At 33.6% G+C, this 16,089-nt stretch overlaps 1 protein-coding gene across 1 annotated transcript in view; it reads left to right on the top strand.

The window, feature by feature from the left end:
- The window catches only part of EIF4E (eukaryotic translation initiation factor 4E), a 39,350-nt gene extending 26,978 nt beyond the window's left edge, over positions 1-12,372 (top strand). Inside the window, exons 3-7 of the mRNA XM_057729681.1 lie at positions 4,163-4,258; positions 7,096-7,159; positions 7,758-7,871; positions 8,467-8,606; positions 11,090-12,372. Coding sequence (XP_057585664.1) covers positions 4,163-4,258; positions 7,096-7,159; positions 7,758-7,871; positions 8,467-8,606; positions 11,090-11,204 — 529 coding nt within the window. The 3' untranslated portion in view covers positions 11,205-12,372. The remainder of the gene's footprint in view (positions 1-4,162; positions 4,259-7,095; positions 7,160-7,757; positions 7,872-8,466; positions 8,607-11,089) is intronic.
- The last annotated feature ends 3,717 nt before the right edge of the window (positions 12,373-16,089 follow it).

Below are 16,089 nucleotides of genomic sequence, written 5' to 3'. Positions count from 1 at the left end.
CAAAAGAAGCCATGGCAATGAGGAGTGCGTGCAGTACAACGAAGAGTAGCTCCAGCTCACCACAGCTAGGCAGAGCCCGTGTGCAGCAATTAAGACCTAACACAGCAAATAAATAAATAAACTAATTAAGTAATTTAAAAAAAATACCCTTTAACTACCTTCGTAGATATTGACAAATTATCTTCATCAGCTTAGACTCTTAACAGTTTAACAGGTACTGGTTTCTACATCCTTGCCAACTGTTATCATCAATCTTTAAATGTAATTGCGTGTCAAATTGGTTCTAGTCTGATTTGTGAAAACAATGTCTTATTGTTTTAAATTTGCATTTCTTGTATTGAAATTTCAAAACAGTTTTGTTGAAAACAATCGCTTATTTGTGTTTTTACCTGTGAGCAGTCTGTTCAGTTCTTTTTTTATTGTATGTTAGGGATGCCAGCCCATCCAAGGGGGGATTAGGCTGAAAATGTATTTCCAAATCATTTGTCTTTTAACATTGTCTAAGGAGTGACGTTATTTTAGAGGTTTTTGATTTTCATGTAATCAAATACCAACTTTCTTCCATGGTTTCTGGGTTTCATGTCAGTCTTAGGAGAATTTAACCCACACAGTTATCCTATTTAATAGCTGCCTAGTAGTCTCTTGCATGTATATATTTATTATATTTTATTTAAATCTTACTTCTTTGGGATCATGACCCCTTTACATTCTTTAAAATTACTGAGGATTCCACAGTGCTTTGGTTATGTAGATTTTAATCTATTTTCATTTGCTGTATTAGAAAATAAACCTTAAAAAATGTAAAATTATATGTTAACCCATTGCATGTTAATACAAATAGTTTTTATGAAAAAAATTTATTCAAAATAAAAAATACATAGTGGGAAGAATACATTAAAAATACATAGTGGGAAGCAGTTATGTAAATTTTTTAAGTGCCTGACTTGATAGAAGTCAGCTGGATTTTCATAGCTGCTTCTGCATTCAGTCTTTGGAGATAAGTTATTTCATAGAAAGTATAAGAATAAAATGTGACCTCAGGTACATGGTTGGAAAAGGGAGGAGAAATTTAAATAGCCTTTTAAAATAATTATGGATATCTTCTTCCTTTGATACTAGGTTTCTTATATGTTAGTTGCAACATAGAGTCTGAAACCATATCCAAGAACTTTTTCTACTGTTAATATCCATTGGTGTATCATGCATTTGGAGTGTATCCTTCACTCTTGCACACCAGTGGTCATTTGGAAACTATTGCTTCAGTGAGTTTGCAGATCTTCCACATATTGGCACTTTTCATTATGTGATATCAAAACAATAACATTCATTATTATCACCACTAAACTCATCAGGAATGTCCTCAAGTTTTATTAAGTTGTGTCACAGTGACACATGCAGGCTTTCCAAAATTCTGATTTTCTCCTGAAAGCTCAAATTTTAGCAGCAAGCTCACTCTGTTCATTTTTCAAGAAATAACCATGGTTGATCAGCCATTCTTCCAAGTAAAAGTGTTCTTTGAAAAAAGTGACTAATTCACCTCACAACTCAGTTGCCTAAGCATAGTATTGATATTTGGTATGCAGAAGTATTTTTTGTGCAGAAAAAGACATGTAAACAGATTGAAATTTAATGAAACCAGTAGTTTTTACTGCTGCTTTGCATTCAGTGGCATTCTTAACTGAAACTGACATGGTTATTACTGTGAGAGTTGGTGATAATAAACGATACAGGGACTCCTAGTACAGAGTGGTGCCACTGTATGATTCTTGCTATGTATGGCACCAGTAGGTTTACCAACCCTTGCTTTTGCATCATCAGTGCGGATGTCAACACAGTGAAAAATAAAATGCCTTAGCATTTTTATGAAATAGTTTTTACTTATCAGAGCTCCTGAAAGGGTCTTAGGATCCCCTAGGGGCCTGTAAACCACATTTTTGGGAACTGTTGATAGGCATTTAAGATGCTTCCAAAATTTTCCAAAATTGAGAACATTCCTGTACAAACATTTTTGCTTAGTCATCCAGTTATTTTCTTAGGATAAATCTTTATATGTTTAATGGCTGAATGCTGTTTTTTAAAAAAAAGATGGAATTATATTTTATTATTTTATTATTTTTAATTGAAGTGTAACATTAGTTTCATATGTACAACACAATTCAATATTTATATGTATTGTGAAATGACACAATAGTCAACATCCATCACAATACATTTTTCTTGTGAGGAGAACTTTTAAGATTCAGTTTTAGCAACTTTCAAATTTACAGTGTAGTATTATGAACTGTAGTCACCATGTTGTACATTACATTACATCCCCATGACTTACTTATTTTACAACTGGAAGTTTGACCCCCTTCATGTGTTCTCCCACTGTTGTGCCTCTGGGAACCACCAATCTGTTCTCTGTATCAGATGAGCTGGGGATGGTTTTTGGAGCGAGGTTTTTTTTTAAGATTCCACATATCAGTGAGATCATACAGTATTTGTTCTTCCTGTCTAGTGTCTGATTTATTTAACTTAGTACAAAGTCCTCAGGGTCCATCTGTGTTGCAAATAGCAAGATTTCTTTCTTTTTTTATAACTGAATGATCCATTGAATATATGTACACCATATTTTCTTTATTCATTCCCTGATGGACACTTAAGTTGCTTCCATGTGTTAGCTGTTGTAAAGCTGCACTAATCATGGGGGTGCATATATCTTTTTCAAGTTAGTGATTTCATTTTTTTCAGATAAATGCCTAGAAGTAGAATTGCTGGATCAAATGGTAGTTCTGTTTTTAATTTTTTGAGGAGAGGCTGAATTAAGTTTAGAAATCCAGAGTGCAATGCTTGACACTGTGTGTGTATGTTTAGTAGTTTTTTCTGCCTTTGCTTTTTTAAAAAAATTTTTTCCTTGATAGTGGGTTGGCAAATAAAAATTATCAAATAGGTGTTGAAATGTGTCTCATTTTTATGTCTGTGATTATCAAGCATTAATCATAAAGTTATGAAATATATGTCCACTTGGAAACCTGTCTTCAGACAACATTTTTATTAATGAGTAAGTGAAATTCCTTTTGAGTTGGTATAGTAATTCAGAAAATACAATTTTACTAAAAATGAATCATATTGGGATAACATTTAAGCGTAACTTTTATGTGATATGAGTTTATCTTCAAAGTATTAGAGTAAAACTTTTTTAGACAAAAGTATGTACAGATATATAGAAACTGGTATGCATTATTTCGGAGTATATATGTGGTACCATTACTTAGTGAATCCCTTTATTATTTTATTTTCCCATTTGTTTGAGTCCCCCTGCCATTCCTAGTGCTCTCATTTCTCCCCTCTTGTTTCTCTGTAAATTCAGCTTCCCTCTTCCCCACTTTCCTTTCGACTTGAGTGCTCCTGCTCTGTTTTTCTTCTGTAACTGTGCTTAATTATCTCTATCATAGCACTTAGGACATGGTAATTGTCTCTCTACAGCATTTCTGTGAATTCCCTGTGGGATGTGTTTCAGTGGGTCTCTAAGTATAGCAGAGAATCTGTTACATAGTAGGTGCAAAACACATACTTTTTATTTATTTATCTATTGCATGGCTTGCAGGATCTCAGTTCCCCAAAGCCCCAAATCCTAACCACTAGGCCACCAGGGAACTCCCAAAATTTATACTTTTTAAATGAAAGAAAAAGAGAAAACTACTCATTGGCTACTATAAATAAGATTTTTATTTATTTTTAATTGTGGTAAAACACATACATAAAATTTACCAACTTAACCAGTTTTAAATGTACAGTTCAATAGCGTCAAGTACACCCCCATTGTTGTGCAACCAATCTCTGAAATTCTTTCTATCTTGCAGAAAAACTTAAACTCTCTACCCATTAAATAACTCTCCATTCCCCTTCCCTTTTAGTCCCTGGCAACCACCATTCTGCTTGACTGCTCTATGTCCCTCAGATAAGTGGGTCATACAGTATTTGTGTTTTTTTTGATTGGCTCATTTTACTTTCCTTTTCAAGACTTTAATATTCCATTGTATATTACACACTACATTTTGTTCATCCATTCATCTGACAGTGGGCACTTCCCCCTTTTGGCTGTTGTGAATAATGCTGCTTTGAACATGGGTCTAAAACTACCTTTTTTTTTTTTTTGACACTGACTTTCTGATTTTAGATGGGCACTCTGGTTTTTTAAAAATGATAAAAGCAAAACTTGGCAAGCAAACCTTCGGCTGATCTCTAAGTTTGATACTGTTGAAGACTTTTGGGCGTAAGTAATCATTCATTTTAGGATGTTTGTTTTATTATTTGTGTAATTTTTCATTTTAACTTGCATTCACAAAATGAAGGGTAAGGTGAACAGTTAATATTCGCCTTTTTGTTTGTCCCTTTTCTCACAACTGTTTGAATTGGTGACTATTCTTCATCAGTTTTAGAAAGCTTGTCATCTTTTAGCTCTGCCTATTCTCTATTCCTTGTCCTGAGATATCTTTCATTGAGAATCCTTTATTGATCCTAGAACTTCTGACAACTTTTAGGAGCTTGTCCCCTTTCTTAGCTGCCAAAACACATTTGCCCTATTCTTAGGTATTTCAGAGCTTTCTTAGGTCCTCATTTCTGCAGATTCTTTCCAGTGTAATATCTGGATTTCTTGTGATAGAGATTCTGAGATTTCAAAGAATGAACTCACAATTTAGGATTTGTCAAAGAATGACAATATCTGTGATGATAGTTTATTAATTTCATTATACTCTGTGATCAACTTCAAGAAGAATAATTGAAATATTTGCAATTTTGTTTCAGATTTAGCAAAAAGTTAAGATTTGGGGGGTCATAAATCTTGGCATGACTTCAAAGTATACTTTAAAATTATAAAGTTCTTTTCGAGATGTTTTGAAATACTGATTCTTTAAAAACAAGTTGATTTAGTATGTCTTATTTGCTTGAAAAATGTATAGGGAGAAACTATTTGAGAACATGAAAGATACAACTTGTTAAAAACATTTTTAAGAGCTGTAAATTTCCTAGCAATTATATAAGTATTCTAATTTGTTCAGCTGGTGTATTTTGAATCATATCAGTGATGTGATTCTTATGCTTTAATGTTAACTCCCTGAGTGTATCACACAGATGAACAGATTGTGATTAGAAAATTTATGCATGTAATGCATACTTCCTCCAGGGCAGAAACAGTATTCTTCTGTGTATTTCCAGTGCTTTGTCGGTATTAGGCATTAAGTATGCATTTGAATCACTGAAAACAAAACATAGGATAATTAGAGAAAATTGTATATTGAGATCACTTTGAGTGGTCACTTTTAATTAAAAGCATTGCTTTAAAAAATTTTTTTTTAGATTTAATTCAGTTAAAATATTTGTTAAAGTAATAGAGCTACATTTGAAGCCCCCAGTAATTCATAGATCTAGTTGTCTAGTTAAATTAGGATTGTTCTGTTTTGCCCTTCATCAAAACATAGAGTGTTTTTCTTCTCTAATTGTTTTTGTTTTTCTTCTCTGTTCAAGAGTTCTCAAAAACACAGTAGAGTCTCCAGTCTCCTGTGGAGGAGGGAGAGCAAGAGTCCTGCACCATTTCCCCACTGAATAAGATTTATCTAGTTTGTTTGGCTTTCACTAGTTTACATAATTGTGTTTCTAATTGGGCCTCTGATTAGAACATGACCCCACAGTTTGGTTATGTATAAGCATTGTCATTGCTTAGTGGATTTTATGCCATAATTTAAAGATAAAATCTTTAAGCTTTCTATCTAAGTCACTTAATTTCTCACTTTTGGGGGATAAATTCAGTGATAAACAGCCATTGAGTTCTTTTGAATTTATCCATTCTGTCTGTAGCATTAGGATTCTGTTTCAGTGTGCCATTACAAATTCTCATTGTAAACTAAGCAGAGACCTTAGAGTATAATGGAGAAAGGAGACAGCAGGAAGAAGCATTGGTTTTTCTACCTTGAATGCCATTGAAGAATGTCACTTCCACATTATCCATTAACTTTATAAAAATAGTGGTGCTAATTCTGTAGTTACTTTTCATATCCAGATCTCTTATTGCCTAGTGGAAGCTGTAAGTGAATGTAGTTTGGGAAGAGTTACCATTGGATAGAACAGCCCAATAAACCTTATGTTGTCTTAATGTCTCACCCAAATTGGATTTGTCATTATACTGTGGTATGTCATCAAAAGGATGCCAGACTTTTTCTTAAAACCTCTTGAAATACTCATAGACTGGGTTACAATAGCACTAAGAGAATCTTGCTAAGAATAATAACACCATCCATGGTCACCTAGTCATATAGCTAAGATCATCACTTCTGTATGAAATATTGGATAGGCAAGACATTCTTACTCTGTTGCCAGTTTTATAACAATTTTGCTGTGATAGACTTCAGGAGATCAAATGATCTAGCCTTCTGCCTTCAGGCTAGTGAAATATTGTGAATAGTCATCCCAAATGTTCATCTGTTATATTGCTATTTGGGAAGTAGTTTAGAAATACAGATTCTATGGTTCCATCCTATATTTAAGGAATTAAAATCGCAAGAAGTAGAGTAAGGAACTGTTTTGTTTTTAAAAGCTCCCTAAGAGATTACTATGCTGACTTAAACTAGTAATGGTGTGTGGTATTTGGGACCATTGATCTGTTCCACAACTGGATACTTTCAAGGATAGTAATATTGATTTATTTTAGTCATGCAATCCTGATGGTCAGGGAGTTTGTCTTGCTTTCTCTTGATTTGTCTTTTTGTGTTTAAAACTGCTCCTTAGCCTCAAGAATTCTTTCATCTACTTAAAGCCACCTCTTACCTCTCTTCTCAGTTTCTTGTATATACACATGTATGTATTAACTAGTACATCAAAATTGTCAGAATAAAATCATTAAAAACATTTTCTTGAAAATCATCAGATACTGATTCTTGAAGCTTACTGTTATTAAGATCTGTTTGGTCCATTTCAGAAATTGACTCCATGGGGGGAAAATAGTAAACATGAGTTTTTATCTTATTTTTATCATGTTTTCTGAATGTACATGTAAGCAACCTAAACTCTGCATTATATATTCTGTGTTTATAATTGTCCTTTTCTTTTACCTAGTCTGTACAACCATATCCAGTTGTCTAGTAATTTAATGCCTGGCTGTGACTACTCACTTTTTAAGGTATGTTTAATTGGTGATTTCATATATTTATAATAAGACTGGACTGTTCAGGTATTGATTAAAAAATATTGCCATAAACTTAGGAATAGTTAATGTTGTGATGCTTGGAGAATAATTAAGTTAGCTTTACCAGGTTTTAGCATAAATGTATTTTGCCCTATTTTAGTATAAATAATTGAAATTAAGTGAGAGTCAGATTGTATGGGCACATACTGTGATTGATTTTGAGGAGAGCTTTGATCATCCAATCCATTTTTTGGTAGTGGGTGGGACAGTCATTAGTCTCTGAAATTGGAGAAGTTTTGTAAATATTTTCTGGGTATAGAAATGTATGTATATAGCTTCTCAAAGCTGTCTGTTATCAGAATGTTTTAGAGCCTCCAAATTAAGTGAAACCCAAGGTTTGAAAGCTAATAAGGGCCCAAATCACGACTCTAATTTTGCAGTCCCGTGTGTGCTTTTTTTCCCCACTACATCAATTAACAGGTTTATGAGTATAAAGTAAATAGTTAATAGGGTTGTTGCTGGCTGTTTCTAGTGATGATCTCAAGTTAAAGTAATAATATTGTCTCATATTGTTGTCTCCCTAACCTTGTAGGATGGTATTGAGCCTATGTGGGAAGATGAGAAAAACAAACGAGGAGGACGATGGCTAATTACATTGAACAAACAGCAGAGACGAAGTGACCTCGATCGCTTTTGGCTAGAGACAGTAAGGTTTTAAAATTATAAAGCTGTTTTGAAATACTAAAACTTAATTTATGTTACATTTTACATTGGTTACTTAATTCAAGAGAAGATAAGGATGCCCACTCTAGAAATCTAAGCCAGCGCTTAATTTTGTTCTGTCATGTGAATCTTGTATACTTTTTGCATACTAGTATAGCGAAACTCCCTACCACGTTACAAATCCAGAAAGTGATTGGCAGTTGACTCACCTTCCACAATAAGGTCATCCTGGTCATTTCATTAAGTTTAAAATTACAGAACCTCTCACATTTTGTATGATGGAAGTTCTTTTACAGTCCTCTTAGAGTTTTGCTTTGTATACTGAACTTTTTAGATCAGTGAAGGAAACAGTGAAATAGTAGCTTGATATCATTCAGCTTATACGTTGTGTTGTAACTTGGAACTTCTGGCTTCACATGACATTTATATAAATATAATTTAGACATTCAAAAAGTCTACTCTTGATTTAAAAACTGTTTTTCAGTTTTGTGTATATACAAATACATGAGACATTTGAAGTTTAATAAGCTGTTTATCATCTATTCAATGTTATTTGAGATTGAGTTTTTTCTTTTAAGCTGCTGTGCCTTATTGGAGAATCTTTTGATGACTACAGTGATGATGTATGTGGAGCTGTTGTTAATGTTAGAGCTAAAGGTGATAAAATAGCAATATGGACTACTGAATGTGAAAACAGAGAAGCTGTTACACATATAGGGTAAGTTTTGCTGTTTGCGTACTTCTTTTAAAATAGATAACTAAAAGCAGAAGTTCTTTTTAAATAAAAAGTATGTAGATCATTATTTTCCTTGTTTTCACGAACACATAATTTTGAACTGCTGTATTGGTATTCAATGTGTTGTTCATATTTTTTTCACTTCTGTTAAATTTCTTTTTCGTAGCAATGGGGTATATAGTCACTGGAGCACTCTGTTTTGACCTGTAGCATTTTATGAGTTAGCAAATGAGAATATGTCTTTTCCCCCCTACTTTAAAACCAGAGTGCTAATGTATAATACTCAGTAATTTGGTGAATATTGGCAAATAGTATATGTGTATTTTGCACATATGTGTACACTTATATAAAATTTTCATTGCGATTTAAGTGACAATAGCTTGGTTTTGTCTATATTTAAAACCCACATGTACAAATTTTAAGCTTTTTTTTGGCAAATATTACTATTTGCAAAAATTGCCTGTTTTTTTCCCCTCCAAATGTCAGTCAGTGTTAACTAGGATTTTCTTTTTACTATATTCAAATTAGTAAAATTGGACTTTAAATTTTGTGTTAAAACTACGTACCAATCATAGGTCACAATATGTTTGGTTTGCCCCTTTGTATGTTGATCTGTCAAACATTATGTATCCTCCTATGAACATAATTCCTTTCTGGATTAAAAGGTTGTGGGGATTTTCCAGGTTTCATTCTCCAGAGGGTTTCTATAAGAGAACGTTCATTGTTGATTTGTCATCATATTCCTAATCTTTCTGTCAGCATTAAAACTTATTAACTGGGGGCTTTCATATTTCTTTGAACATGCATTAAAGAAATCAAGTATGAATTTCTTTCCTTGGATAGTTTTTTGTTTCAGTATTAAAAATTTTTGAAATGTCTGTAAAACATTGACCTCAATTTTTCAAGGAAAGATTTTTTTTTCTACCCTTTAAGTTGCATGGCTCAGTGCTCTTGCTTTCTGGCATTTTTACTGATTAAGTATAATTGAAGGTAATACATTATATCCTAATGTAAATCTGATAATATAATTTTAGTTATAAAATTATTTTTAAATACCTTATTTGAGGGAAGGTAGTGAAATCTTTTGGAGGGTAGAGTATGAATAAAATGTCCTCGTATCATACTGGAGGATTTAGCTCTATGAAAATGTATCTCTTTTTATTTCATTTTGGTGCCTATTTTTAAAAGTTTGCTATTTTTTCTCTGATACCAGATTCCTAACTTGACCCATGGTATTCTTGTAGATCATATGATCTGTCCCCAGTTTTACTTTTAGCCTTATCTCTCATATTTACTTTCTTGTGAGCTGTAGCCACACAACCTTATTTTTGTTCCTCAGCCTTCAGATGTGCTTCATTCTCTTAGCATTATACTTTTGACTTCATGACTTTTAAAAGGAGAGATTTCTCTGATTTCAAAGAGGAGATTAGATCCTCCTCGTAAATAATATCACAGCCCATGTACTTAACCCTCTTTGATACTCACCATATTTGTTTTTTTATATAAATTTATTTATTTATTTATTTTATTGGCTGTGTTGGGTCTTTTTTGCTGTGCGTGGGCTTTCATTTTAGTTGCAGTGAGTGGGGGCTACTCTTCGTTGTGGTGCACGGCTGCTCATTGCCGTGGCTTCTCTTGTTGCGGAGCACAGGCTCTAGGTGCATGGGCTTCAGTAGTTGCAGCACATGGGCTCAATAGTTGTGGCTCACGGGGTCTAAAACATAGGCTCGATAGTTGTGGCGCACGGGTTTAGTTGCTCCGCGGCATGTAGGATCTTCCTGGAGCAGGGATCGAACCGGTGTCCCCTGCGTTGGCATCCAGATTCTCAACCACTGCGCCACCTACGAAGCCCACCATATTTGTTCTTAAAATAGAGTTACATCTTATTTGAAAATTAGGTTGTAGAGTTATATATATAAGGCAAAAATCATGTGTATTCTAAATTATCCTGAAAATACCATAAATCGCCTTCACAGTGTTTAATTTTTGTGTGTGCATTCTTGTCAGTAATAGGGAAGGTAAGTGTAATTGCAATAACATACAATATTTGCTAAGGTTTATATGTAAAATATAATTGAAGCATTTTAGATCAGAAAATTAAAACATGTACATGTAATTGATTTTAAGTAAATTAATTATGCATGTGATACAGCTGCAGTGTATGTGTTTGTGATTATAAGTAATCAAATACCCTAAACTATAAATACCATGAGCCTAGCAGCTGTCCCTGCTTTGTTTATTATTAATTTATTGATAATTCTCACAGTACCTGATACATAGTAGACTCAAATAGTGGTTGATTAACCAAGATTGTTGTAAAAATGAAGACTAAAGGGGAAAAGATGTGCAATTTTCTATTTCACCCTCTAGGTATTATTTTTTAATGTAAAGAATAATAATACTGGATTTGGGGTGTATGTTTGAATAAAAATTAACAGCAACTTTTCCTCTTTTTTGTCTTCTAGGAGGGTATACAAGGAAAGGTTAGGACTTCCTCCAAAGATAGTGATTGGTTATCAGTCCCATGCAGACACAGCTACTAAGAGCGGCTCCACCACTAAAAATAGGTTTGTTGTTTAAGAAGACACCTTCTGAGTATTCTCATAGGAGACTGCGTCAAGCAATCGAGATTTGGGAGCTGAACCAAAGCCTCTTCAAAAGCAGAGTGGACTGCATTTAAATTTGATTTCCATCTAAATGTTGCTAAGATATAAGAGAAGTCTCATTCGCCTTTGTCTTGTACTTCTGTGTTCTTTTTTTTTTTTTTAATTTTGGCTAGAGTGTCCACTATCCCAATCAAAGAAATACAGTGCACATCGTCCCCAGAATCCATAAATGTGTTCCTGGCCCACTCTGTAATAGCTTAATAGAATTAACCATTACAAACACATTTGACCCATCTACAATATTAAAAAAAAAAAAGAATTTGCATTTCTATACCTTACAAGAGAACAATTCTGTTTATGATCCATTGTATGCAGGAGCATATTTTGCTGGTTTGAGAGAGTATGATGCATACAGTTTTCTAGCAATTTTCTTTGTTTCTTTTTACGGCATTGTCTGTGCTGTACTCTTGCTGATGGCTGCTAGATTTTAATTTATTTGTTTCCCTGCTTGATAACATTAGTGATTCTGATTTAAGTTTCTCATTTGTTTTGCTTTTGTTTTTTTCCTCATGTAACATTGGTGAAGGATCCAGGAATATGACACAAAGGTGGAATAAACATTAATTTTGTGCATTCTTTGGTAATTTTTTTGTTTTTTTGTAACTACAAAGCTTTGCTATAAATTTATGCATTTCATTCAAATCAGTGATCTATGTGTGATTTCCTAAACATAATTGTGGATTATAAAAAATGTAACATCATAATTACATTCCTAATTAGAATTAGTATGTCTGTTTTTGTATCTTTATGCTGTATTTTAACACTTTGTATTACTTAGGTTATTTTGCTTTGGTTAAAAAATGGCTCAAGTAGAAAAGCGGTCCCATTCATATTAAGACAGTGTACAAAACTGTAAATAAAATGTGTACAGTGAATTGTCTTTTTAGACAACTAGATTTGTCCTTTTATTTCTCCACCTCTGTAGAAGGAATTTGTACTTATTGCAAGGCAGTCTCTACTGTGTCTTCTCTTGTAGTGTCTTCCACGTGAATAGCATAAGTTTGGAGCATTAGTTTGATTATTATGTTTATTTTAATTTTTAATAAATTCAATAGGTAGCATCATATATATATGGAATTAAATTTGATGTGGCTATCTTTTTTTTTTCTTTTTTTTAAAATAAAGTAAGGCACAGTCCTTCAGTCCTAGGTAAACAATGTACTCTTAATATGTTAAAACTCATGAGACTTGCGACCTTGGTGCAATCACCATTTGATTGGTAGGAATAGTAGTTGTAAAACTTGGTTGCTGAATTGAGATGTTCTTTTTGAAGTGTCAGAATGATAGCATAGGGAAAGCATTACAGGTGGTGGGGGTGTATGCATTAAGAATTTTGTTAGTGTTGCTGTCTAAATAGAATTGGAATAAACAAGTTATGAAGACTTGTATTTATAATGATAAATTGGTATAGTATGGTTTTATGTAAACTTGAAAACTTGATCTACTCTTTATAGGCATCATTTGAAAGCAAATTTGAAAACAATTTGTCTATGATACATAATTGTATATTTCAGATTCCATAAAATGAAATATGGCTATATTGTAGACAAACGGGTAAATTGAACGGTTAGGTAGAATGAGAACCATTAGTTGAGAGGAAATTTTGTCTTTAGATGGTGATTATGAATCAGTCATTTTAAAGCTGATAAGTTTGACAAAAATCCTATACAAAATAAACATGAAGTTAATAGCATTGACTTTTATTGAAGAATTTAAAACGGTTTAAAGGGTACCTTACGCTACCATCTGAGTACTCTCAATACCACAAACATCCCTTGTTCAGTATTCTAGAAATACTGAGTCTTTTGTGTTTATAATCTCAATATACTGTACCTAATAATATCTGTTGTTTAAGCTTGGGTGATTGTTTAAGGTGATTTATTGTTTTTGTTGATTTATGTAGTTGTGAACGCTTCAAGAGCTTGCTTAAAAGTGACCATGGTGGTGGTAGTGTGTTGGCAATGGGTGACATTGAAAGAATGTATCTATTAGAAATTAATGTTTTATTTCCTTAATTCTAGGGTGCAGTCCATCTTAAGTATCAGCTTTGGTGGGTAGAGAAGGAATAATACATGAAATGTACACAGTGCTAAATTTAAAAAAATCCTAATTTATAGCATTTGATTTTTATTACTATCTGAGAATCACAATCAGCTTTAAGTCTTTTTCCCGGTATGGGTGAGGAGGAATGATTCTGAGTCACTTTTGACAAATGCCACTTAAGTATCATAATGACTTGCAAATTTTCCAAGTTTATTACATCTTTCCTAAATGTAAGATTAGATTATACATGATTTTCTAACTTACTTTTCCCTCTCTGTCCAACAGAATATTATAAATAAATATATTTTCATAATAGATTATTAAAATAATCTTTAATGGATAAATAGTAGTTCATTGTAGGGATGTGCCATATTTCATTTAACCAATTTAATTGTTAATAATTCCAGTTCTACAGAAGGATTTGAGGCATACTGTGTAAGAATCAAAAAGTTAAAATCCTTACTTAGTACTTATGTGCCAGGCAGTGTTCTAAGCACTTCACATGCACTTTAACCTGCACAATAATCCTTTGACGTAGGTGCTGTTATCCCCCTTTTACAGATGAAGAAACAGAAGCAGTGAGGATTTAAGTCACTTAGTATGGATTTGAATCCTGGAAATTTGGTTCCAGAGGGCCCATAAAGCACATTATACAGTCTCAGTGGTATATAGCCTACCTGATGGGCTACAGTAATTTGCAGCAGATTGTAGTCAGTTTATAGGTCAGGACATTTTAAATTTTACTTCCTTTGGTAATGAAATGTATACTAGATGGAGAGTCTCCGGAGGCCACCCTGTTTGCAGTCAACTAAACTAATCATTTGGGGTTTTGAGAACATGGAGACGAACGTACAGGAGTTTAGAGGTGCATAGTTTAAGTGAATATTTTCGTATATGGTTTTAAGTGTCTATATCCTGTTAACTTCTAAGATAAATGGCAAAATAAAGCAGAGTTTTCAAGTTGAGTTGAGATTCTTAAATGCTGAAGTTTGCACTCAAAGGATAATTTTACTTTACTAATAAGGCAGTGTGATAATGTGATGTTTTACATTTTAAAATTAAAACGAGTTAATGACAAGTCTCTGTGCTACTTTTTATCTCTAATTTTTATGGATTGTCTTCATTATTGAGTAGAGGAAAAAACCTGAATTTTCTCACTCAGAGTTAGACCTTCTGGGCAAATGCAAAATTTCAGGTCATATTGACATTAAAAAACAAAATCCTAGGTCAGTGCTATCTGGTGTCTCTCTGGGCCAGTATAGAAATTGTGAGTATCTAGAAACTTCTACAGAAATTTGGTATTGCTGTGACAATATATGTGATCATTTCTCTAGTAATGAATTTTTTAAAATATATTTGTGACAAGAGTGCAGTTTGGGGTTTAAAATTGGTCCATTACATCTGATTTGAGAGACACTACCATTAGGTTATTTTCCTAAGTAGCCAAGACCAGCTCATTTGCCCTTCAGTCCCTAAAAACAACCAGCTTACTATCTCTTCGCTTCATCTCACAACTAAATAGACTTGGTGTCAAAGTTTCAGCCTAGTCTGTAGCATCTTTCAATAATGCTTTTTAGTATCTTGCTTACTGTGAATTTCAGAGTAGACATTAGATAGCCTTCCTAGTACCTTGGATAGTTTTAGACTTAAATATTCTTGTAATTACTTCTTCCATTGCTAGAAGCAAAAAAATAGAAATTGTGGGCATGAGATCACACGCGCAGTCTGTCCCAATTCAGAGGAACCAGTTTCCACATTTTAATCTTGCTCCCTTTTATTTCAGAACTTAAAAATTCCTCATAGTTTTGCACAGAAGTTATGTCCCTAAGTTCCCTCCAAAAAATATATTGAGTACCTTTATTTACTGTGCTCCAGGTGCTAGGGTATACAGCAGAAAACAAAACAGACTTGTCCCTGCTCTAAACTTCTAAAAGCAGACATCTTTCAGAATAAATAAATCTTTCCACAAGGTTCTGCAAATTGTTTGAGTTGTTGAAATAGAACTCCTAGGGTTTCTGTTACTGGGGATTAATTGTCTAGAGCAGTGGTCTCCAGCCTTTTTGGCACCAGGGACCAGTTTTGTGGAAGACAGTTTTTCCACGGGGGAGTGGGGGCATGATGGTTCAGGCGGTAATGGGAGCGATGGGAAGCAGCAGACGAAGCTTCCCTCGCTCACCTCCTGCTGTGCAGCCCTGTTCCTAACAGGTACCTCAGTACTGGTCCACAGCCCAGGGTTGGGGACTCCTGCTCTAGAGGTAAATATAAAATGAAGTTGTTTGCTCTGAACACCCTTCCAGCTCTAACAAACATTGAGTCTAACAGATCACGCTACATAGGACTCAGCCAAACCCTCACATGTAAATTACAGCTTTTTCAAGACTTAATTTCTATTTTATATTATTGAAATCTGTATGATTGTCCAAGTAAAGTTTTGTGGGTGTGTCTTTTTGGTTATGAGATTATACTTGAAAAAAATCCTTTATTTACTTTTGAATTTGTTCAAGCGTTTTAAATGTGATTGTGTCTGCATTTGTGTGGTTTTATAGGTAGCAGTTCTCCCTTTAGTCACCTTCTGAAATACTGATATTTTTTTCTTTAATTTTTGATCAGACATAACACATGCCTATTTTATTTTGACTATAGAAAGGTAGAAGGTGACAATTTCCTGCCTCCTTCAATCCTACTCTTTTTCAATGTACCACTCAAATTTCTTGTATGTCTGTAAATTTTCTGTGCATACACCAGATATATGTGTG

This window comes from Hippopotamus amphibius, chromosome 3, assembly GCF_030028045.1.
Source record: "Hippopotamus amphibius kiboko isolate mHipAmp2 chromosome 3, mHipAmp2.hap2, whole genome shotgun sequence".
NCBI lineage: Eukaryota > Metazoa > Chordata > Mammalia > Artiodactyla > Hippopotamidae > Hippopotamus > Hippopotamus amphibius.
Note: the sequence above shows the minus strand (reverse complement) of the source record. Positions and strands in the feature narration are given on the sequence as shown.